The 24,486-nt window shown below is 36.6% G+C and overlaps 2 protein-coding genes across 4 annotated transcripts; one reads left to right on the top strand and one right to left on the bottom strand.

Annotated features, from left to right (window-relative positions):
- The first annotated feature begins 25 nt into the window (after nt 1-25).
- Nucleotides 26-9,420, top strand: sgtb (small glutamine rich tetratricopeptide repeat co-chaperone beta). Of its 2 annotated transcripts, none has more exons than XM_059357992.1 (12): nt 26-93; nt 1,946-2,061; nt 2,348-2,451; nt 2,747-2,822; nt 3,856-3,955; nt 4,132-4,236; nt 4,330-4,468; nt 5,459-5,521; nt 5,986-6,023; nt 6,119-6,202; nt 6,947-7,067; nt 8,586-9,420. In XM_059357992.1, the coding sequence occupies exons 2-11, from the start codon at nt 1,962-1,964 to the stop codon at nt 7,056-7,058; spliced, it is 921 nt and encodes a 306-aa protein (XP_059213975.1). In that variant the 5' UTR covers nt 26-93; nt 1,946-1,961; the 3' UTR covers nt 7,059-7,067; nt 8,586-9,420. The 2 variants fall into 2 exon arrangements, with proteins under 2 accessions (XP_059213975.1, XP_059213977.1); XM_059357994.1 differs by having other exon boundaries at nt 79-97.
- Nucleotides 9,421-10,723: 1,303 nt separating this feature from the next.
- Nucleotides 10,724-21,549, bottom strand: trappc13 (trafficking protein particle complex subunit 13). 2 transcript variants are annotated; one of them, XM_059358546.1, is made up of 13 exons: nt 21,412-21,549; nt 20,047-20,115; nt 17,624-17,723; nt 17,462-17,546; nt 17,249-17,376; nt 16,097-16,169; nt 15,704-15,748; nt 15,234-15,251; nt 12,516-12,649; nt 12,231-12,429; nt 11,360-11,460; nt 11,127-11,274; nt 10,724-11,037 (listed from the first exon to the last, which is right to left on the bottom strand). In XM_059358546.1, the coding sequence occupies exons 1-13, from the start codon at nt 21,455-21,457 to the stop codon at nt 10,930-10,932; spliced, it is 1,254 nt and encodes a 417-aa protein (XP_059214529.1). In that variant the 5' UTR covers nt 21,458-21,549; the 3' UTR covers nt 10,724-10,929. The 2 variants fall into 2 exon arrangements, with proteins under 2 accessions (XP_059214529.1, XP_059214530.1); XM_059358547.1 differs by lacking the exon at nt 15,234-15,251.
- Between the last annotated feature and the right edge of the window lie 2,937 nt (nt 21,550-24,486).

Here is a 24,486-nt window from a genome sequence, read left to right as displayed (position 1 = left end):
CGCTTTTGACGCGCAGGCGCCGAAGAGGATGCGATCAAATCCGACACAAGTCCTCATGACGCGGTAGCAGCAGACAGCTGGAGAAGAGCTCAGGTAGGTGGGCGGGGGTGGATTGGGGGGACACACTGAATAGCATCCTTTGATACAATGTTATTTATAAATTGGCTGCATGGTGTTGAGGGGGGATTTGAGGTCGACCTTTCTTTCTTTGTTTTTCTGCCTCCTATGGCTGACAATGATTGTTTTTTTAGCAGCATCACAAGCTGCACAGTGCGCGAGCCTTCATGTCGAGCTTTATTAGCTACCTGCCAGCGTCGTCTCACTCAATGTATTGTGTTGGGTTTTTAAAAAATATATAACGCCTGCATGTTGAATAAAACCAATAAACATCACATCAAACATTATGGTATTACATCACAGTTTCTGCATCACTGCATACGTGTGTCAACACACTGTGGGAGGAGTGGCAGCGCCAACCAGAGCTAAATGAACATAACAACGTATGGCATCAGCACGTGATGAATATATGAGGCAGTGTTTGGATCTGCAGATCCCCTCAGGGTCCATTTACAGTGCGTTTGGTGGCCTGGTTTGCCCCCCGCTGCTGCTGCTGCTGCTGATGTTTGGACCTGGACAGAGAAAACACATTGCGAAAGCCAGTTGTTTTTTATTGTGAGCAAAAAATAATTTCATCCTCCTGTGAGTTGTCTTGGAAACAAGAACCAGATGCACCACTTGCATCTATTATATGTTGGTTGAAAATAGAATAATAACATGGCTGGATTAACCTGGGCCCAGATTGTGGTAATTTGATTAAACACCACTTTATTTAAGAGTGTGTACCATGTGGGCAAACAGCTCCTCTATATATTGCAGGCCCATAAAATAAGATGAAACTGCAGAGTCTGCATGATATGATAGCCTACGCAAATTCCTGAACAAATGCAATTATTTAAAGTACCATAAATCAAGTGACGTGCAGCAGGCCTGTGGGGAGTTTCTCAGCCTTTCTGGTCCATAATCCAGACCTGGATAATAACTAATTACAATCTAGTGTTGACAAAATTTAATAAACCATAGAAAATCCTTGTAACCACATGCATCATAAATAATGAAAATATCAATGTCATATCAATCAGTAAATCAATCAAACTGTATTTGTGTAGTGCAGTTCAAATTTGTTTAGAGATGACTGACAGGTTCAATAATAAGACAGAATGAAGATAATGTAATAAGAAAGAAAGAAAAATCATAAAAAACATTAGAAATTCAAACAATTAGAGACCAATGCATGTGAGACCATTTTTTGAACAGAAGAATAGAACTAATATCCAAAAAATATATATATTTTTTAAATTAACATCAAAAAAGATTTTAACAGGTAGCAAAAATTAACAAAATTGATGATAATATAATAACAATAAAATAAATACATAGAATATGATAGAAATTTTACAACACAGATACAATAAAGTAAGTGACAATGTCTGGCTGAAAAAGAAGGTTTTAAGTTTACGTTCCAAAATTTCAACATGATTCAACATTAACTAAAATAAAAAAAAAACCTGCTTACTAATGCATAACCTACGATTAGTGGTTATTGAATGCATGAATGAAATGCCCTAAAAAAGTATGTTTTGATATATTTCTCTGAGATTATGCACTGTTCTGCAACTGCATGACTTTGAAACCCTTGTTTCTTTGTAACATTATTTCAGCTAATTTGATGGCTTTAAAATTGATGTATTTCTTATTAGTGAGCAACTCAAAACTATTAGTTAAAATCCTGCATTAATTCATCATGAGACGTGTCTTGGTGATGCATTACTTCAGCATGTGTTTTACGCACTTATATAAATGAGCACCCTATGAATAATATAGTCATTTTTGTGTGGGTGCCTTTCTGTTTCACTCCAAACATCTCCCTGTACGTGTGTGTGTGCAGCAGTTTCTAGGTAAAAATGGCCGTGGAGAAGCGTCTGGCGTTCTCTATTGTGCAGTTCCTACGAGATCAAACACATTGCGGTGCTTTGAATTCTGATGAGCAGGAGAGCCTCGAAGGTAGGCCAACCCTCTGTGCACTCACACTTTACAAATATAGGACAGTCTGCTCTTCTTCTGTCCATCTCAGCGTACTCATGTACATATATCCTTATCTCACTGCCCTGGTGTAGAGAGAATAAACAGCAGTGGGTCTTATCAGAAGTAATCACATGAAAGTTTCAGTTTCTCACTCTGAATGTGCAGCCAAGCTCTGACTCACTGTAATAATACTCCATTTGTTCAGCTGCTATCTTAAAATCTCACAAATGTAATTAATCTCATCATCATCGTCCTGTCACGGCAGTTGCGATACAGTGTTTGGAGACGACTTTTAAGATCAGCTCCAGCGACTGCCACCTCGCTGTGCCACAGCCTCTGACAGAGATATTCCTCAATTCCCTGCTCAAGGTGGGTCCTGCACCATCAATGGAACCAGTGCTTTAAACATTATTAGTTGTTTATTTATGGTAGACATTCTGACTTGTCATTACTATAACTGTGTCTTACTCTAAGGTGTGTCAGTGCATGCTGGCATACCTTACAGTAAAACAAACTTTATGATATTAGTTACCCCTTCCTTTACTTCCTTCTTTCAGGTCAAAATTTCCACCATAATGACAGTTTGTGTTTATTAAACAGTCACTATTTAAGTCAATTTCACTTGTAAGTAATGACTCCTTTATTTTCTTCTATTTTCACTTAGAATGACAACATTACCATACCAGAGAGCTCCCCGTCTCCAGAAGACATAGAACGAGCAGAGCAGCTTAAGAATGAAGGTAATGTTAAGGAAACTCTTAATTAAAGCAGCTACGAGAAACTTTGATTTTGTGTTGATCCATATTTTAAAGATCTTCACCTGCCTAGCACGTGGATTTGTTTTTGGAAGCAAAAATAAGATGCAACTTGTTTTCAATACTGTTTTTCAGCTGTTAACAGGATGCACAGCCATGAGAGATCTGTTAGTGGCTATGTAAGATTAATAACTGCAATGGTGAAACAAAGTGAACTTTGTTTTAGCCACCAACGTAAATTCAAATATTGATGTAAAACCACATATCGCAATGTATTTCATAAATAAAAATATATATGACCTACCTGTCTTGGAGGAAAAGGGACAATACAGGATCAGGTTTGAATCCTTAAAAATTGTGCAATTCTCTCCATTTGTTGAATAAGCGACCAGTGAGACTGTGTTTTTGCCCATGCTCTATCCCCCTTTAGCCTTTTTTTGATCTATTGATCAATTCTTGTTTTTCCACTTTGCTGACCCTGCCCCAGTATCAGCCATAAACCACAAAATATAATGTCAAATATTCAAAAAATTCTTTAAAGAAAAACCTCCCTGTTTACTTTTAATGTACGACTCACGGTCAAACTTTGCCAGGAAAAATGTAAACTAAGGCTTTTCTGGTCCGCCTACTGAAAGTCGTTTCATCTGATTTTGCGGAGAATAGGATCTGGTAAAAAGCATTAAGAATAGCTATATAGAAATAGCAAATGTTCTCGCTGAAAGTATAATTTCCTTATGTAGGTAATTCAGTAGCATCAGTACAAAAATGAGCCTGTTTCATCACCAGTTAAAATCTTCTTGTGGTTGCTTTTCATATTGCTAAATTATTATTATTATTATAATTATTTATATTAACAACTGTCCATCTGCCCAAAATAGAATTTTTGTTAGTACCAGCATGCATTAAAAAAGATTTTGTTGAACCTTATCTTAGAAACTTTATCTTAGGATGATTAAAAGCAAAACAAGTTTTATGATGAATGTCTGTCTTGTGTGAACAATTTCACATTTATTTTAAGGGAACAATCACATGAAGGAAGAGAACTACAGATGTGCAGTGGAGTGCTACACAAAGGCCATTGACCTGGACCTAAGAAACGCTGTGTACTACTGCAATCGGTATTTATAACAGCAGGCAACATGATTTCGCACATTGTTTTGCACTTTTTCTTCTATTGTGGATTTTTATACTTCTGCAGACAGTAGATAAGCAGAGTTCAGCAGGAATGCTTGTGTATCTATTAAACAAGCCAGTGATAAAGGTAAGAATGGTGTCTGGCTTTAACTCCGTGCAGGGCTGCAGCTCACAGTAAACTGGGAAATTACACAGAGGCGACTGGTGACTGCGAGAGAGCCATTGGGATTGATCCGACCTACAGCAAAGCGTATGGGAGGATGGGGTGAGTATTTTTTTAGCCGTTTTTTTCTCGTAATCTCCAACCTTTTGAGGTCTGTTAAAAAGTGACGTGTGTCCCCTTAATTTGTGGCTCTAGTTTGGCTTTGACAGCCATGAACAAGTTTCCAGAGGCAATTTCCTACTTCAAGAAAGCTTTGGTACTAGACCCTGAGAACGATACCTACAAATCCAACCTGAAGATTGCAGAGCAGAAGCAGAAAGAAGCAACCAGCCCAGTAAGTAAAAACAAGCTGTATGTTTTCCTGCTCTCATGACCTCCGACACAGAGTTTGTGGTTTTGGCTTGTTTTGTTGGTTTGTTTGTTTGTTTGTTTGTCAGCAGGATTGCAGAACAAATATGTGCACGATTCTCATGAAACTAGGTGGAAGGGTGTAGCATGGGCTAAGGAAGAACTCATACAATTTTAGAGTTGTTCAGAATCACGGAACAGATATGCCAATTATATTTCACTTTTCTTAACATTGTGACATCAGGCAAATGTGCTGCAATCATGTGGTGTCAGAATAATTGTAAAAATGAGTTCCCAACTGGGAAAATTCACGTTAAAGCCCTCTCACATTGAAACAACAACTCATAAAAGTCTGAAAACATTTTAGTACACATTTCATGGCATTTGAGCTGCATTCATTTGGTGTCAGAATAATCAGAAAAAAATAGTTTTCAACTGGGAAAATTCATGTGAAAGTCCTCTAACAATGAAACAACATGCAAAAATGTAGCAAGGACACATTTCACGGCTCTTTTTTGACATGCAAATACCAAAAACAGCTATCAAGTTGTTTTAAAGCTTTAAACAACAAAATAAAACACATCTTTATAGCGTCAATGCTTTTGCCATATTTGATTGATCTGTCTTCATATGAACAGGTCAAAAACATATTTATATGTTATATATTTAAAAAATTTAATAAAATAAAATAGAAACAAAACAAAAAAGAATAACAATACCATTTTCTGCAGACATTTAGCCAAACCATAATAAAAATTATAATAATCATGTTACGATTTAAAGCCCATGAACACACCACACAACACAAGTTGTATGAAAAAGTCTTGGGAAATGGGACCATGATCAAAGGAGCATTTGAATGCACCATTAGCCTTGGCAGATGTCTGCATGTCTTTCTAGTTGTGTTATGTAACTCACATACGTATATGACCCAGCCCTGTATATTTTGACCTTTGTCTATAAATGTGTGCCACAGATAGCTGCTGGCCTGGGATTCGACATGGCCAGTCTAATCAACAACCCCGCCTTCATCAGCATGGTAAGCCTGAGTCCTAATAATATACGCACTGTGCAAAGAAAAGCCGGGCTGTGTCGCAGAGGTTACTGCTGTTCATTTCATCAATAATCCTGGAGACAGGTGTCGTATGCTTGTTTTGTCACTGGCAAGGTTAGACCAGATATTTTCCCTAATTAGTCCCATGAGTGACAGTTAGCCCATTAATCAACCCCGAGTTATTGTCTAGAGGAGCAGGCTGCCGTCTTGGCCCGGAGAGTCCTGACTTGTTAAACGATGACACATGGGAACGCGTGTCAGGCCAAGAACGCTCCGGCAAGCATGCCGGAGTTTTACCGCAGCAACAATGACAAGATATGTCTAAATCAGATAGATGTGCATGCATATACAGCACTACACAGTTTGATAGATTGTTTTTTTCGGCAAAATTGCCAGTGTAATCAGACACTAACTGTCCTTTTAAGTGACTCAGTGATTTTTGTTGACAGGCTGCAAGCGTGATGCAGAACCAACAAGTACAACAGCTGTGAGTGTCAACATGAATTGAATGCTTTGAGAGTGTAAAGTGCAGTTTTAAAACATACTTTGTCACTCACTCTCACTGTGTCACTGTGCGGTCAGTATGTCAGGAATGATGTCCAATGCAGTCGGGGGTCCTGCAGCAGGAGTGGGTGGACTGTCAGACATCTCCAGCTTGATTGAAGCGTAAGTACACTTTACTCACAATTAAATGGATTAAATGACTGTTTGCTTATTCATTACTAAGTAAAGACTTTTTATATGAGCTGTGTTTGATTATTAAAGGAGTAAGTCAGCAATTTGGGAAATGTTTAGCATGTATTTATAGTTATTACGAAGCTACAAAAACTGTATCCATAGTCAGCGTATTATCTATAGTAGATGGCAGTAGGGCTCTAAGAAATAATATATATGGCAGTAGCTTCCATATTTACTGTAGAAACATGAGAATGATATCCATCTTCTCATCTCACTCTTGGCAAGATAATATTTGTTTCTGAAACAGCTTCATATGGTGTTAAAGTACCTTTCTGCAGATACTGTGGCATCAAATGGAGAGAAATTTTATACTCCAAGAGTTATTTTTCAAAATGATGTTATGGTTGGAGACAGGCTTGGACAGAGTGTGCAATAACCCTTGAAATTGATGTGACATTTTCACCACACAGACATCCTCTTTAAAATATTATTTTATCACAGTTATTGCAGCATTAGAAACTTTTTTGCTGTTTCTGCTTTAGTATCACCTTGTATCTGTACTGTAAATGTCCAATATGTGAGGAGATAAGGTCCTCCTCTCACAGGGGAATATCTGTTATTTTACTGTATATTAAAAACTGAAGCATTCCTCATCTTGCTTCGTGTGAGCTATTGTTCCGGTAGAAAGCAATTCAGCAGGTAAAGAAAGTTTTTATCTCATCTCTGTGTCAGGGGACAGCAGTTTGCCCAGCAGATCCAGCAGCAGAACCCAGAGCTGATTGAACAGTTAAGAAACCACATCCGGAGCCGTTCTTTCAGCGGCAGCGCCGAGGAGCACTCATGATCTACTCAGGTCTTTTTATATTTAAACGCACAGTATGTCATTTTATGTTGCTGGGGGTCTCTCAATTGAAAAAGTAACACAAGACAGAGTTGTGTGACTTTGTGAAGTAACTTGGGATGATGGGAGTTGGTTCCTGTGATTACAGTTCAGTGTTCATTGCTCAGGAGGTTTTAATGCTCCTCCGCTCCAAATCAAGCTGATTAAAACACTAAACAAAGCCTTTTTCACATGCTGTTACGCAGAAAAAGGACCTCCATGAGGGCGTTTAATCATGTATAAAGAACTCGAAATTCGGCCAGCTCAGACCCCAGTAAATGGTAAATGGACCTGTACTTATATAGCGCTTTTCTAGTCACTTTGCGACCACTCGAAGCGCTTTACACTACAGACTGTGCTCATTCACCCTTTCACACACACATTCATACTGGTGGCAGAGGCTACCCTAAACGGTGCCACCTGCCACCATTGGGAATTCATTCACACACTGATGGGTTCAGTATCTTGCTCAAGGATACTTCGACATGTAGGCTGCGACGGTCAGGGATTGAACCACCAACCCTTCGGTTGGGGGCCAACCAACTCTACCAACTGAGCCACAGCCAGGAGTCTAACTTTAACCCTGTTAACCCTGTTAACCCCGGACCACCCAGACTCCCTGCTAGATCAGCAATTTGTTGCTAGTTAGATCCAGTGCTGCTACTCACTACCAGCTTGATGAACTCCCAATTTGCATAACGGCAGTGGATGGAAACAAGCATTCTGAAGAAATTTGGTTAAAATGTGATATTTTTTATTTATTTTCTTATTTTAGTCCTGGTGGGGGTGCGATGCGAGCTGCTGCTCTGATAACTTCTGATGATTAAATTCCATCATCTGATCTAAAGAGTGTATTTCATCAAGATCTAAAGAGTGTATTTTATAAAAAGTCAAATTATGAGCTTATGCTTCTGGGAGAGAACCGCCAACACAGAGCGGATATGATGACCAAATGAAATGGGCCTTTTAGTTTGATCATATCAGATTTCTCTAATATGAAATTTGTTTGAGACATTTGGGATAATGTAAATACACAACATTAAGATAGATCTTGTCTTTTTTAGATATTTTAAAGCAAAAATGACAAGACCAACCTCTGAGCATACAGTCATTGAAAAAAAAAAGTATTAGACCATTATTGTTTTCTTCAATTTCTTGTTCATTTTAATGCCTGGTACACCTAAAGGTACATTTTTTTGGACAAATATAATGAAAACAACAAAAGTAGCTCATAAAAGTTTGATTTAAGAGATGATATCTAGCAATTTTCCATGGTTTTCTTGGAAATGGCTAGATATCATCTCTTAAATTAAACTCTTATGAGCTACTTTTGCTATTATTATATTTGTCCAAACAAATGTACCTTTAGTTGTACCAGGCATTAAAATGAACAAGAAATTGAAGAAAAAGGGTGGTCTAGTATTTTTTTCCATGACTGTATATAAAGTGTTTATATATTTGTGTCATTAACATGTATTATTTTCATTTCAGTCTCACATTTTTTTTCACGGAAGGGCAACCATAGTGGCGCGATTACAATCTCTACACCCATTTCTTGAAATCAAATCCCCGGCATAGCTGGAATGAAGAGACAAGGATGGGGCCGAAGGCACTTTACTGTGACTAAAGACTCTGGGGCGGAGAGAGATGAGGGCCTGGAGACCGGACCATGAAATGAAAACATCCCACACATGTAGGGCAAAAAAGTATATTGTAAACACTTAATCATAAAAAAGAGCCACGAACTCATTCCGCCTACTGAGGGAACATGAGTAAATTCTGTCTTCAGTGCTTTTACATTCTGCAGAAATCGTGTTTTTTATGTGCTGAAAATACTGCCCTCGTCATGTTATGAGTTTCCGTATAGTCACGACACATAGAGGGTTAGAGGGAGGAATGTACTTTTACAGCATTGCAGGGAACATTTCTGCTTTTTCTCATACAATAACTTACACATAAGGTTTTTATCACATCTTGTTTCATATTATTTTTGTAGACAGAACACTTGTTTATTGGGAGCATATAGGACTCACATCACTGCTTTTCTTAACTTTTGATTAAGACAAACATGAACTTGTATAGCAGTGTTTGCAGCCTGCATTATGTTGTTATTGCACTTTAGCAAAAAAAAAGAATACATGAATATTCCCCCTTTAAGCATATTTAATTGTTCATTAACTAGTAACAGAGTATTCAGAGTGTTCATTTTGCATGCTCTTAAATCTGGTATTTGAGATCAGATGCTTTATGGAAACAAATAGGTATGCTAGGGCAGCACTATGTTTTGTCCAAAACATGTGAATAAATGTCTTGAAATTGACTCATATTTTTGCCTCTGTGTCATTATTATATGAAAGAAGTGCGACAACTTTCGTTAAATGATGTCTTTAAATAGTGGGTGATGATTTTCATCCATTCCTGGCAGCCCAAAGAATCCAAGCAATTTAGAGAATTTTACTCCTCTAATTTTGTCATTTTTAGCCTGCCAGAGGAAATATCTGAAGATGTCATGTTAGCTTATCTTGGGCCCGGAGACTGCTAATTTATAGCAGAACGCCTGTGTGACAGACTTGGGCTGTGGATTTTTGACAGATCCAGGTTTTTACCAGTCAAGAAGTAAGAAATACTTAACTGAGCCTTCCTCAACTGTATGTCTCGCAGCTTGCTTCATCAAAATCAATCAAATCAAATCAAAATTACTTTATTTATCCCCGAGGGGAAATTCAGTTAGTCTCGTAGAATCTCTGGAAGAATGAGACAGCCTGATGGCTGTGGGAGCAAAGGATGTTTTGTATTTTCATGTTTAGCTAAAAACAGTAGTTTTATGAAATACAATGTAACATTGTTTTTTTAAAGGTCTGTGTGAAGCAATGTTCATGTCTTAATCGCTTTGGATTGTCAATGTGTGAACAGATTGTAACATAACTGAAAAACTGAGATCTTCCCAACTTTTCCAGCTGCTTTTATAGCTTGTAGACTGAATGGAAGGAATTTGGGACAGTTTTGCAGAGTCCTCTCTTCTGCTCCTATTAGCTTGCTAGCTAACTTATGTAGTAAAACAGTGTCTCGAGTTGGTATCGTAAAGTCATATAATTAAACCAGATTCCTAGGGGCATATCTGGCTTGTAAATTTACTGGCTTGCCGTTTGCAAATTACTTCATCAGCTACCGTAACAAAGAAACTGACAACAGATCCATGCAGTGTAGCTAAATTAAAGCTAGCTGACTAATCTTAGCTAACTAATATTATTGCAAGCAAAATACTTTCTGAGTGGATATGTTAGTTGCCTGGCTTGCTAAATTACTTCACCAGCTAACATGGTCCATGAAACTAACTAAGATGCCAGTAATAAGAATGATTTTCTGTAAAATCCACATAGCACCTTTTATACTTGTTTTCTAGCAGCCCAAGACTATTTCCAAAAAGCCCCAGACTTTGGCAGGCTTGAGTCCAATTTAAATCTTCCCGAAATTCCTATAATCTACACATTTGTCTTAAATATGCTCAGTACAGTGTGCCAATGTTCCATTAAACAATGCATTATATAAAAATATTCTTGTCCATAGCATTATTAATAAAAAGAGCCATCATAGACACCATGAAGTAAGGTTTGAAAAGCAACAAGAAATCAAAGATTACAGAGTTTTTATTAACATTTATGAACATTTACATCATTATTTTCAAAGAAAGCGATTTATATTATTCACATTTCATTTTAAAATACAGTTTTCTCCCCTCAGGTTGCAAAAAGAATGAAATATCAGCATTGTGTGCGGAATTCCACTGTTGGTCCAGTCATATCTAAAATGCAAAAAAAAAAGCTAAATAAAATTTCTAGCACTCATTGTTCGTATACGGGCAGACCACACACACTTGTGCAATGTCGTCATATTCGTATGTCCTCTTCAGAAATGTGTCTGTGAGTCTCAATCCAGAAATACTCTGAAATAAAGAGGTGAGGGATATGATGTGAGTAAGTAAGAATAGCGTAAAGATATGAAGCAACAGTTTTAAGCAAGTGTGGATGGTACCTGCAGACCCTGGACGGAGGAGAGGAGTGTGAGGGGCAGAGAGAGGAAGGCTCCAGGACTGAGTTTCCCCAGCTGGCGCCCTGATACACCGCACCAGTGGATTGACCTGGTGTTACACATCTCCAGCACCAGGTCCATTGTTCTTTCACTACATGTCACAAACAAAGCTGTTTTTAAGACTGTCATGTCTGTAATTCAATTATTTAACCCTGTTTTAAATTTGGGGTTTTTACCTGCAGTTGGTGATTTTACAGATAATGTCGAATGGTTCTTCAAGATTAACAGTGTCAGGAATCATCTCCAAAGACAGTCTGATGTCTCCATACCCTGGAGCCTGGAAGATATACAAGGATAGAAGTTTAAAACAAAAACAAAAAAACATGAGGAAAAAAATTGATTGTTTTATTTTGATGAAAAGAGTGCTGCAGGAATGACGTATTTTCGTAGGCCAAAGCAGAAATTAGCATCTCTGTGTTTCCCTTGACAAAAAAAGGGGAAAAAAATGTTTTCCACTGGATTTTGGATTGCTGCAGAAAATACATCTGTGGCAAACAAATGTTTGTGATACTTAGAAGAAAATTATAACAAGGAAGATAATCTTCACATCTCTTTTTGAGGTTTAAATGCAATCAGCTCCTGGTCAAAGCTGTGTCAAGTTGTAAAGGTTGAGCTAGAATAGTTTAAGAAGAAGAAGCCTTCCCCTTCAAAGGTTGGTTAAAAGCATACGAGTAAGTCACAATACATACAACAAATACCACAACATGAACAGTACAGTGAACAATAACTCAAATGGTTCCAGATTGAATTACTTAATGAGGCCCAGTATATGAATTTCTGTGATCAGTGTTTGATGTCACTGACAATTTCTGTTGTCTCGTTTTTGTTTTTTTTGTTAAGACACATTAAAGCTTCAAAATTCACGAGTGGGGTGTTTACTGATATATTTGATGTTGTAGAACTAAATAGGATAATCTCTTAAGCTTGTGTAAACCACATACTTTATTTCATTCAAAACTCATCTAATGTGCATTAATCGTAACTCTCTTCCAGGTTTTAGGAATCACTCCTGCAGCAAACACATTTAAAATTAAAGCATGCTCAAACCATTCTTTGCAGCTGGCTGGTCTGTAGCCTCCCTCTTTCCCCAAGGTTGGTTTTCCAAACGATGTCAAGCTTCCCGATCACCGTGACTCCCTTGATGACGCCGGCCTTCTCCGCGTACTCCGGCTTTGGCTTCAAGCAGTACAGGTACTGCCGTGTGTCCATGGGCTGCAGGTAGGACATTTTCCCAAATGTGGACTCTCTGTGGTGAAAAGTTACCAATGAGAATCAGGTGTAAAAAGCCAACAGTAAATATTAAGATGAAGGAATACATGGAAGAGCTTTTACCCTTCCTCTCCTTGCTCCACCGTGTTGAGCTCTGTGACATTGTACATCATGGAGGGCTCCAGAGAAACCTTCTCCATGAACATGGGTGAGGTGGTGATGTTCTGGATCTGAGCCTCCAGGAACACTTCATCTGTCTGCAGTGAGGAAGCCAGGAGTCACTAACTAATATTTGTTGCTCACAATTAAGTGTAATGAAATTATCTCCAAGGCGAACTGAGCAACACATCAACTTTATCATTAAGGATTAAGGAGGGTTAGGATTGTGCGAAATCCTACTGCCTGAAAGGAAGGGTTCACATTTGTTCTTCTCATACTATATATAATATGCGTGTTTCAAGAATCACTGGTTGCTGTTATTTTCCTCCTGTCTATAGTGGCCATGAAGAGAAACCTTCCTGACGAGATTTCAGTGTAAGAGACGGAGGACAAAGTCCAGAGAAAGTTTGACTAAAGTGAATATGATGCTTCAGTAGACTGAGTTGGACAAAACAAGTTAGTGTTTTCAGTATGAAATTTAGTCTAGTTTTACTATCCCTCTACTATAGAAGCCCAGAGGCAAGTGAGAAAAGAATAATTCTACTGATCTATCTTCTAAGTCTAATCTAAATTATTATTTCTCCTATGTGTACGATTTTTTCATCTATGAAATGTGGAAAAAAAGTTTTACCGGGGTCACTTTCCTAAGTTTTTCTTTTTTTCCATCTGTGAAAACAAGCCAAAGAAAGAGTTTTGGGAAGTAAAAATATTTTTGGTTAACGTCATTTGTGTTGTCTGTTTGTGTTGTGTTAGTTATTGTTATACTCATTCAGGCAACAAGAAGCTGAAGTTCACGATTACCCCATGCTCTAAATAGGACTTAAAACATTTACGTTTTCTTCTAGGCGGGTTTTGATTTCTCTGTATTCCTATTTAGAACATGGGGTAGTCGTGCACTTCAGCTTCTCATGGCCTGAATGACTATTAGAACAACAATCACATTATGTAACACCAAATTTTGAAAATGATCCTGGGAATTTTTTTCACCTCTTTCCACAGAAAATGAAGGAAAGCATAAACAGAGGTGAAGAAAACAAACATTTAGATTAAGAAAATAGCTCACTAGAAGTTGTTTCAGGGCTTCCATACTCTATATCCGCTCAGCAAGAAAAATGTGGGGACACTTTGTAGTAAAAAGATGGAAACATTTGTGCTGAAGCAATTGTTTTGACAAACTCGGACTGCATTTTTTTGTCCCAACATCACTTAGAAAAGAGACACATCAGGATGAAATCTCTTTAAGGCCAGTATGAACAGGAGGAAACAGCTGTGGCTCTTTTAATTCACATATGAGCATGGTAGTAATGTTTTTGGGAAATGTGAGCCCATCCTTTAATCTACTCTTTAAGTGAAGTGAGAGTCGTGTAATGAATCACATTTATCAACCAGAAGACAAACATTAAACATATAAACAACAATCACATTACGTTTGCTCAGTGTACCTTAGAGGACATAGTTAGTGTCAGTGCTGACCAGCAATCTCTATACAGTAGAGGCTGCACAAATACTTCTACCAATCGGCAGCTCGTTCAAAGTGGTCTCTCAAGCATCAACTAGTTGTGTAGTTTTAACCAACAAAGATTTAGAGCAGCAAGTCACTTGCATCCCTGCCTTTTAGATGAATAAATCACTGTGTACTTTATCAGATTGTTATGGAACCGACAGACAAATACATCTACATTAATGAAAATTTCACTATAACAGCAGCAAAGCAAAAGCTTTCTGCATGGATAAACACTGGTAGTAAACTCTATCCTAAAATATTTCAACTTCAGTTATTAGTAATAATAATTAACTTGTGCAGAAAAATAATGTTGCAATAATGACTTACTTGTGACTTGAATTGTTCAAACGATATCTAACCTTGGCTGAAAGATAATTGGTTCTGACACCTTGCATGCAACTAGTTGATGCTTTGGAAAAGAAACACTCAGTGGTCTTCATAGCTGTCAAACATTGAGTGCAACCTCTACTATACAGTCAGATACAATGAGAGGGAAGCAGAGATTAGTTCATGCCTTGCAATTCATAACAGAAGAACTGACCATGAACCATTCTGAACAAGGTTAATGTTAAAATCACAGAGCTTAGCATCTCCGCTCCATGCAAAGCCATTCCAACCCGAAACCTCACATTTTATTACATGTAATCAAATGATATTTGCTTTGTTAGCTCTAAAAACACCTCATTTAGGTTTTATAAATCACTGACAATATGATGTTAACAGGCCTGCAACCATCAACCCAGAAAAACTAAAGCTAAAAATGAGATTCAAAAGCATTTGAGAGCCATAAATCAAGTCGATGTTATAAAAAAAAAAGATGAAATCATAGTGCATATTCATAATTTCCCCACTGATGATAAATTGTAAGATCAATGCAATCCCCACCCACCACAATTTAACACCACAAACTTCAATTAAAAAGTCCAAGCCCTGTGTAGGATGAGTTTGCAAGAAAGCATGAGCGTCCAAAGAAAGGGCAAAAGAAAAATAATGGAAAGTATATGTTGAGATGTTTAATTAATGTAGTCACTTGTTTATCTTTAGCGTTTTATAATCCAGTTTACTTTCCATTCTTCTACTTTGCACCTTTCTGTTGGCCCCAGAAAGACAAAGTCTGCTGCACCAAAAAGGATTAAGAGAAGCTAATGCTCAGCGATGAGAACAGAAGGAACAATTACCACAGAACTGAGGTCACTCTAATGGAGAAAATAAAATACAGGACAATAATAAACAAATGAGGTTACATGCCAAAGTTGATGACAATGAATATTTTGCATACCGCCAATATAAAAAGCTAATATGAAAATGAGAAACAGAAAAAAAGCTTGTTGCCTCTGGGAGGAAAATGCTTGATCTCCAGACTTTAAAACAATACTGTTTTTTGTTGTTGTTGTTGTTTATTTTACATTTCTGGAGGTACAAGGATTTTCCAGGAGACCATTCTTATACTAACTGCTCCTTTTAGCATATGGAAATGTTCCTAACTATGAAATGAAATATGATATGAAGCATGTCGTATATGCTACAGTAAGAGCTTGCATGTCATACAGTACAGTTCCTCTATTTGCAGAACGACATGGTGAGAGATACGAGTCTACTGGTTGACAGCAACACTTTATATCCTGATATCTGAGAGCGGCCAGCTTACCTCTGCATTGTAGAACTTTGTCTTCACATCCAGCGGCTTTAAAACCTGGTTGAAAATAGATTGCAAACTGAACGCTGATGTTTTCTCACACTGAACCTCCATTCGGCAGAAAAAAAATTACTTCAATACGAAAATGACGGGATTATTACAGGATATATTCAGTAATGTAGGGAAGAAATAGTAAAATGACAGGTAAAACGAAAAGTGTTACTAAAGGGAAGGGAACAGGGTTAGAAATGGTTCACAGACTGAGAGCCGAAGCCTCCAAGACACCAAATCCATGGCTAGGATGGTAATTAAATTTACTGTGGTGTAGACCTGTGACATTTCTCAGGTCTCCTCCAAACGTATGCAGCAGTTTACCGCTGTCGTCTAATGAGAAATATAACTCACCTGGAATTTGAAGAACTTCCGAAAATAGAGCTTCTCCCCGTACTGAGTGGTGTAACTCACTGCACAAACTAAACTGGAGATTGGAAGAAAGGAAAGAAACCAAATAAACAAATAAATGTAAAAAGTTTTTAGATTGTCATAGTTCTTTCTTTTACTGTGGAGTCATACTGCCTTGCAGTTGTATGACTCCACAAAACCAGTCAAGTTTTAGTTTAGCTGAGAGGCCCTGATGGGCTTTGAAACAAACAGCCTTTTAAATCACTTCTTAAGACCCATTTTATAGACTTGCTTTTATGTGATGAAAAAAAATATCTCTTTTTACTGTTTTATTGCCTATTTCTCATACCTATTTATTTGCTTTTATGTATTTCTTCTGATAAATCTTGTTTTATTTTTCTAATGTCCATTATGACTTTGCACCTTTGCCTTATTGTATCAATTTTACCCTCATTTTATCTGCTGCACTGTTTAATCTTACATTGCCCTTTGCCTACTGCTTTTTAAATATGCTATATAAATAAAGTTATTATTGTTTATATTGATTTTGGCAAAGAATCATGTGATGACTGTAAAGGAAGTTATCAATCGATATATCCATATATATATATATACACATGTATATGATTCCAGTAAATAATTTATCATGCTGACTAGAGACTATTTTTACAGAGGAGTAAAGAGAGGACTGATAAAGAGCTTTGTCACATGGTGCAACCATAATGACTGAGCTGGTGATGGTCTATGACAGGAAAAGATGTTGCTGCAAAGAATCTGCTCAAGGTAGATATTACATTCGCATTAATGGAGCAGATGTATGACAAGCAGAAAACATAATGCCTCTGGCTGCAGCTGCCGCCGGCTTGGAGAGAAAAATGGTAAATGGTAAATGGACCTGCACTTATATAGCGCTTTTCTAGTCGCTTTGCGACCACTCAAAGCGCTTTACACTACAGACTGCGCTCATTCACCCTTTCACACACACATTCATACTGGTGGCAGAGGCTACCCTACACGGTGCCACCTGCCACCATTGGGAATTCATTCACACACCGATGAACACAGAACCACCAACCCTTCGGTTGGGGGCCAACCAACTCTCCCAACTGAGCCACAGCCGGGAGGGAGCATAAATACTGTAGGAAAAACACTCACATATGAGTTCCAATTTCTTTGACTTCGTGGTGGATAACATCATCGATGCAGCATTCAGGTTTGAGTTCTGCTACAGCAGAGTTTGACGCAGAGAGGTTGAGCCTCTGTGAGCTGGTCTGTAGATCAGCCTGTCACACAACAGGACAGTTTTTGTTAAAACAGAAGTATAAATGTGTAATAAGTGTTGGACAGGTAATTCCACTTTTACAGTACCTTCACAAGAATATCCTTCACTACTTGGTTACTGTCGTTGTGCACACTGATGTAACTGGAGAAGGTCTCGCCGAGGAAAATGTTCCTGTGTGATGCAAAGATGTTAAAAACTCAAAAAGTGTTAATTGTTTAATTCTCCAACAGCAAATTAGCATTTCTTACCCAAAGTTCTGTGGTAATGTAAGCATCTCCCCCAGCATTAAAGTCTCTGCTCCTTTGATGGTGGACGGGTCCTCCCTCATAAGCTGAGAAAACAAATCCCCTAAAGAGAGAAAATGCAGAAAGTACGTGTAATGTATATATAATATCTGTTAATGAAGATAACTCACATTTCACAGAGCGCTGAGCGTTGAGAGCAACAAAACAATTGACAAGATAAACAAAATGCTTGTTTCAATGTTGCAATGCAAAACTAATTATCTCTAGGCCAGGGAGAAATAAACACTTGTACCAAAGACAAAAGTGATTTAACCAGCGGAAAAAATAGCGTGTGTAAATATTACTAATAATACATACATTATCACAATAATAACAAAACGACACACCTTGATGATTTCTCAAATGTAGAGAACTTAGAGTCTATTCTGTAATGTTAGAAGTTGATCACAATATGACACACACCTTTCCCAGTATATCTGAGTATAGCAGAGTAATGCTGCTTGCATTTAGGGAAAACTTTGTCAATATTAAACCTTTTTGCCATCCATGTTAAAGTGAATAACAGGGACAAACATTCTTATTTGTTATTGTGTCTAACCATGTCTTGTGAGTTGACTTGTCACCAGATGAAAGTACAGAGAGTGTTTTGTCCGTCATGGCTGAATATTTAGCTGTTTTCGAAAATGTCGATCAGGCCATGTGATCATTTAGAAGAAGATTACTCCTTGAACTTAGACACAATAACAGACCTGATTAGTAAAAGTGAAAGAAAAAAGTTTAATTTCTCTATCGAGTGCTTTTCATAATGTTGTCAGACACTTATAATAACAAACTGAGCCTTTCAGTGGCAAAAACAACAACTTTTAGTGGATGTAACGTTACACTGACGGTCTGAAGGATTACATTGCGGCAGCTGCTGCAGCGATTTGTTGTCCCCATTGATCACTTAGACACAAAAACTTGGGGTCCAGGTTGAAAAATACCAAAGTTTTCTGTTAACTACACTATCAAAATGTTCCACGTATAATCATATGCAAGTTCTTGCAAATTTCTTCTAAAATGACTAAAATGAGTCCTACCCTGCCTGTCTGGACTGTGTAGAAATGTAAGATGTAGACAGTTTTGACAGTAAGGTTTTAGAGTGTTTGAGTATTCTGTGTACTGCAGGGAGGATCACAGGGAGAAATACAGGATCTTTGAAGATCAGGTTTCAAAGCAGTCTGAACCAGCAGGGTTTTCACTGGGTTCAAATTTCTGTCCAAGTTAGCCACATAATACATCTTACGCTGTGAACATCTCACTGAATACTTTTACTACTACTGCTACCACTACGGCTTCTACAAAGACATCTACATAAATTATTATTATTACTAACAACAGTAAGATCAGTGTGGACGATTCTGCAGTCAGTGCAGGAACATGATAGCAAAAAGGGGAATAGTTTTATGTTTCCAATGCCAGATTCAACCGATTCATCTTTGTGAACTTTAAGATAAGCCGTCACTTCACTGCTTCTCTCGTATAAATAGCGATCCTACCCAGAAGTGTCATGGTGATTTATGGTTTGTAAGGAGTTCAGTTACCAGTGCAGCGAACACATTTCTCTGTGCTGTACTCCACAGGAGGGAAAAACAAACACTGCGACTCTCAGCAGGCTTGCCATCTAAATTTGGCAGAAGGATCTGAGTCTGTAAATCAATAATACAGATGGTTTCCATGGTGTAGAGGAGGTCATCTGGCTCAGCTCCTATCTGAAGTTGTTTAACATCCTCCTGATTCATATATGTTTAACCTCTGTCTATAATTGTGTCATCCCGACTGTCTATACTGTCTTTTTATTTATTTATTCATCCATTGTTTGTCCAGGGAGAGGGATCCGTCCTTTGTCGCTTTTCCTGAGGTTTTCTCCATTTTGCCCCTGTTTAATGTTTTTTCTTATCTGAATCAAGGGTTGAAGAGGACAGAGGTTGTCATATGGCATACAGACTATATATCCCCTACAGGCAGATTTGTGATATGTGATACTGGGCTGTAAAAATTAAATTGACTTGACTAGGTGTGTACTGGATCTAAAGCAATTGTTAAATACAGTTCAAAATGTCAAAAGATTGTCAAAAAAAAAAAAAAATACTTTAAACAAAAATGTACATGTATATAGACTGTAATTTAATAACAGTTTGCGTGTTTATCTTTTTGTTAGTAGATTTTACAAAACCTTTACAAAACCTGGTGTCAGTCCTTATGTTGCTTCCCTTTGTGCTCATTATTATAAAATGCTGATATAAACTTCTGGCCTTACAAAGATCTTAATTTAAAAGAGCAATACCATTAACAAAGGAAGCACTAAGCACAGCTAATGGCTAAACAATATGTTAAACGAAAATGTTAATTGTCTTTGAGACTCTTAATACTCTAAACAGGCTTACCTGGCAGATCTCTGTCTTCACACGTCACTGGCAAGTTTGTGAAGAGTGTCGGTTTCGTTAACCGCATCACTGAAACGAAAAATGATATAAGTCAAAAAATTAAACACACAGTTATTGTGGTGATGTTTCTGTAGTTTCAACAAATCTCTACCACTCTGTTGAGCAAATCCTAGTGCCACAAACACTTGTACCAAGAGCAGTCAGGTTTTCATACCATCATAAGTGTACAAACCCAGATCATCATCTATTTGTTTATTCATCTACCCAGTAGTACAAAGACTATATAAAATTGGCTCTATAATGAACTGGTACAACATTTAAAGGCTCTCAAATGTATTTATTAGTGATAAAAACAGAATAATAGAATATTTTATAATAACATAGTACTTTGAACAGAGCCTGCAATAATGCCTTTTACATCATCCTGTTACATTGTCACAATTTCAATAAGCATTTGTCCAAAACGACGTACATTTGAGAGTTAATACAACACAAGCCAAGATCTAGTCAGAAGACAACACGTGAACAAGTGCCATAGGCTTACATTTGAGTCCGACAGGAAGTAAATGCTATCAGGCAGTGTGCAAGAAAAGTGCAAATAGTACAATGAAAACTATTACTATTTTCAATTAACATGCAAATAGACTGTTTTGTAGTTTTTTTATTAATTATTTTTTTCTGCTGTTTTTGTGTGTAGAAATTGTTTAAAAAAGGGTACATTTCCATTGACACCTGTGTCTTTTGTTTGTATTTTCGGTTCCTGGCAACTTTATATTTTGTTAATTAAAATAAAATGAAAAATCTGACTGATAGCCAAGTTTGTGACGATAACAAGGAGCCATGCATGTGATTAAAGGGCAGACTGAAAGATGCTAAACAGAGACAGAAATAAATGCATAGGAAGTTGACAAATTTAAACCAAAATCTCCTGGACTTCAGAGGTTTAACTGTCAGTAGCTCTCCGCGTACTAGTGTGACAAGAACTTGTTTACGGATAAATAACAAAGTAAATTAAAAATTAAAATTACCGACAAGAATAACGATAGTGAGTCTTTCTGGGCGTTATTCACTCATGACAGCAGTTAGCTGATATAACCATCCTGCTACTTCCTCCTACAACTTCTTGCTACATAATGTCTTTATTTTTTTTCTTCAATGTCCAATATCTTGAAGAAATATAGTCTCTAAAGCTGCACATGTCACAAACCACCTTAATTTTATAGTATAAAATGTTAAAATGTAATATCGCCTTAGCTAAAGCTGTTAGCATCAACAGATGACAACAACCCATTTAACGCGTTTACACACATTTAACAACGTCTCAGAATGAATATCTTTATGCCCTTTTTAAGGACAATAAAATACCTTTCAACGCGAGTAGATGTTCCTGTTTCGCTTGAGTTACATCCATTTTGACGGATAAATATGTTTTGTCGGGGGGATGTTAGCTACGATGCTAGCTGGTGGTTATGACAGGAACCTTTGACCTTACAGGAAGCGCTTCTTCTTCGCCGTCTTTTAATTCGAGACGCTCGCTCGTAAGATGTAATGCTGCCTCCAATAGTCTGAGATGGGTACTACAACAACAGAGAAGTCATTTTTGTCACAATTGTGGTTTTCTTTTTTGCCTAAATCCTCTCCTCATGACGCCGGCCACCTATGGTAAAATCGATCAGGTCATGAGATTTTAGCCCTTTAAGATCATCACTTCTTTGACAATTTGCCACATTCATAGGCATAAAATAAGAACCCAGCAAAGAAGAGCTAGAGGGAGATTGTTTAGTTATCAGTTTAGTTTTTCAGTGTTTTATTGTTGACACTAATATTGGTAACACTTTACTCTAAGGTGTCTTCATAAGAGTGACAAGAGCGTGTCATAAACATGACATGGCACTTTGAAGTAACATTAATACTCATGACACTTGTCATGTCATGTTTCTGACAGGCTTGTGTGACTCTTATACACCTTCAAAATGCTGTTTCTTTAACTGAAGTACTTGCCTTCAACTATAGCTATATTTTAGTATTTTTTTTTTCTAATGCACCAATACACTACAGCAAATCCATGTATGTAATAAAAAAACCTACTTTGCAATAACAACGATTCTGATTCTGATTTATTTATTACTACAAAGAAATTTAGCTGTTAGTGAGTTGTGTCAGCAGCAATTTAAAAATTTAGTTTTGTTTATATGCACAAACACACACACACACACACACACACACACACACATATATATATATATATATATATATATATATATAAAAAACACAACGATCTTAAGAAAAAGTTCAAGAGAGGTTAGGAGCCAAAATTTGCTAATTAAGATACCTTAAAAATTAAATAGCAATTGTAATACATTTTAAAAATAAAAAAATAGAGTAAAAATTGTATGAATCATGAAAGTTTCAAGACAAATGTGTCATGCATAATTTGGGAATGTTTTATTTATTATTATATTATTTATAGAAATGTAAAATTTACATGGGAGTTTATGACTACATATTGAAATACATAAGTATAAAACCATTGCTAATTAATAATAGTAATAATTGCTTTTCAGCTGTTTTATGAATAACTATAATGTAGCTGTAATATAGTGGTGGAAGTAGGGTATTCTAAAGAAACAGTCATCTTTATTTCAATGAATGAAAATGAAAAGCATCATCTTTATTAGTTTTGTTGACATTTCTAATGTTGTGAAGAATTGGTCAGCCTGCAGGTAGAGCTGTAATTTTCCAAGCATATTATCTAACTGTCCTGATTATTCTTGAAATTGAATTAGCCAATGTTTGCATATTCTTTTGCTCTTTACGTCCTATTTGAATCTTTATGTTACTTTATTTTAAAGTTAGTGTTGCTCCACACTGACCTCTGGTGGTCTGACTCTGTATTACATCAGGCTATAACAACACTGGACTTCGGTTTATGAGTTTAATAACAAAAGTAACTTATATAATCTATGATGACAGCCCAAATGACACTGATGAGACTCCTAAACGCCTATTCGTGGTTCATAAAATATGTGAAAATATCTCACACACACACACACACAAAAATATCACACAACTATATTATCTAATTAATCCAGAAAGTAAATTATCTAGGGTTATTTTCTGAGAAATCATCCTGAGCCACAGGAGGCATTAATTTATATTGCACATAATTGTAAACTGTTTGACAAGTAAACTGATTTTAAATTCAAAAGTGAAAAATCCATGCATTTATTTAATGATTTGTTAGATTTTATTCTTTTTTTTCTTAAAAACCAAAGCTTAGGATCCACTCTGCATGTCATGTAGACGTCTCCCTGCATTGGTTCCAGTGTTCTCATGTACTGTCATTATTAAGCAGAAGCTGTAATTAAATCATTATCAGGTTATTGGTTCATGAGAGAGCTAAAATTCTGATACAGAATGAGCCAAACATGAAGTACAGTTAATATGAATAGATATTAGCAGAGTAAAACAACATGTTTTATCCCAGTGACATGCTACTTTTGTCTGGTGGCCTTTGTTCCGTAATCACGTGAACTCTTTCACTTTCATCTGTTTCCGGCCGCCACCATTTGTTCTTGGACATGATGCCAAAGACAACCACTCCAAAGACAAAGAATTTTTTGTATTTTCTGTGCATTGTAACGGGGCTACATACAAACTCTGACTCCCCAAAATGTCTTTACACAGAAAAAATTAAAAGAAAATGTAAAATACAGGCAGAGGGCAGGATATCTGCAGATACAGACATCGCCTTAAGTGATGATTGAGAGGAATTTTTTTTGTAATAGTTTTTTTTTTTTTTTCTTTCAGGAAAACCCTACTCATTGTTCCTTAAATGTTGTATAAGAATGTATGTGATATTTAAAAAATAAAAGAAAAAAATAAATGGGATATTCAAGCACTTACAGCAGGGGTCTCAAGCTCAAATTACCCATTTTTTTTTTAAAAAAGACACAAAATGACAGAAAAAAAATTAAATTACTTAAAAAAGACACAAAATGACCAAAAAATACACAAAATTACAAAAAAGACACAGAATTACCAAAATAGACATAAAATGACCCCAAAAAAGACACAAAATGACAGAAAAAACTAAATTACTTAAAAAAGAAAGAAAATGAACAAAAAAGACACAAAATTATTTAAAAACAACATAAAATTATTTTAAAAAGACACAAAATAACCCCAAAAAAGATACTAAATGACCAAAAAATAAACAAAGTTACTAAAAAAAGACACAAAGTTACTTTAAAAAAAGACACAAAATGACCAAAAAAAGATACAGAATTACCAAAAAAGACACAAAATTACCAAAAAAGACACAAAATTACAAAAAAAGACACAAAATTATTTAAAAAACACACAAAATTATTTTAAAAAGACACAAAATTACAAAAAAAGTAATTAAAGAGACCTTCCACACACAACACGGTAAAGTGC

Source organism: Centropristis striata, chromosome 19, assembly GCF_030273125.1.
Source record: "Centropristis striata isolate RG_2023a ecotype Rhode Island chromosome 19, C.striata_1.0, whole genome shotgun sequence".
In the NCBI taxonomy this organism is placed as follows: domain Eukaryota; kingdom Metazoa; phylum Chordata; class Actinopteri; order Perciformes; family Serranidae; genus Centropristis; species Centropristis striata.
This window is presented reverse-complemented; position numbering and strand designations above follow the sequence as displayed.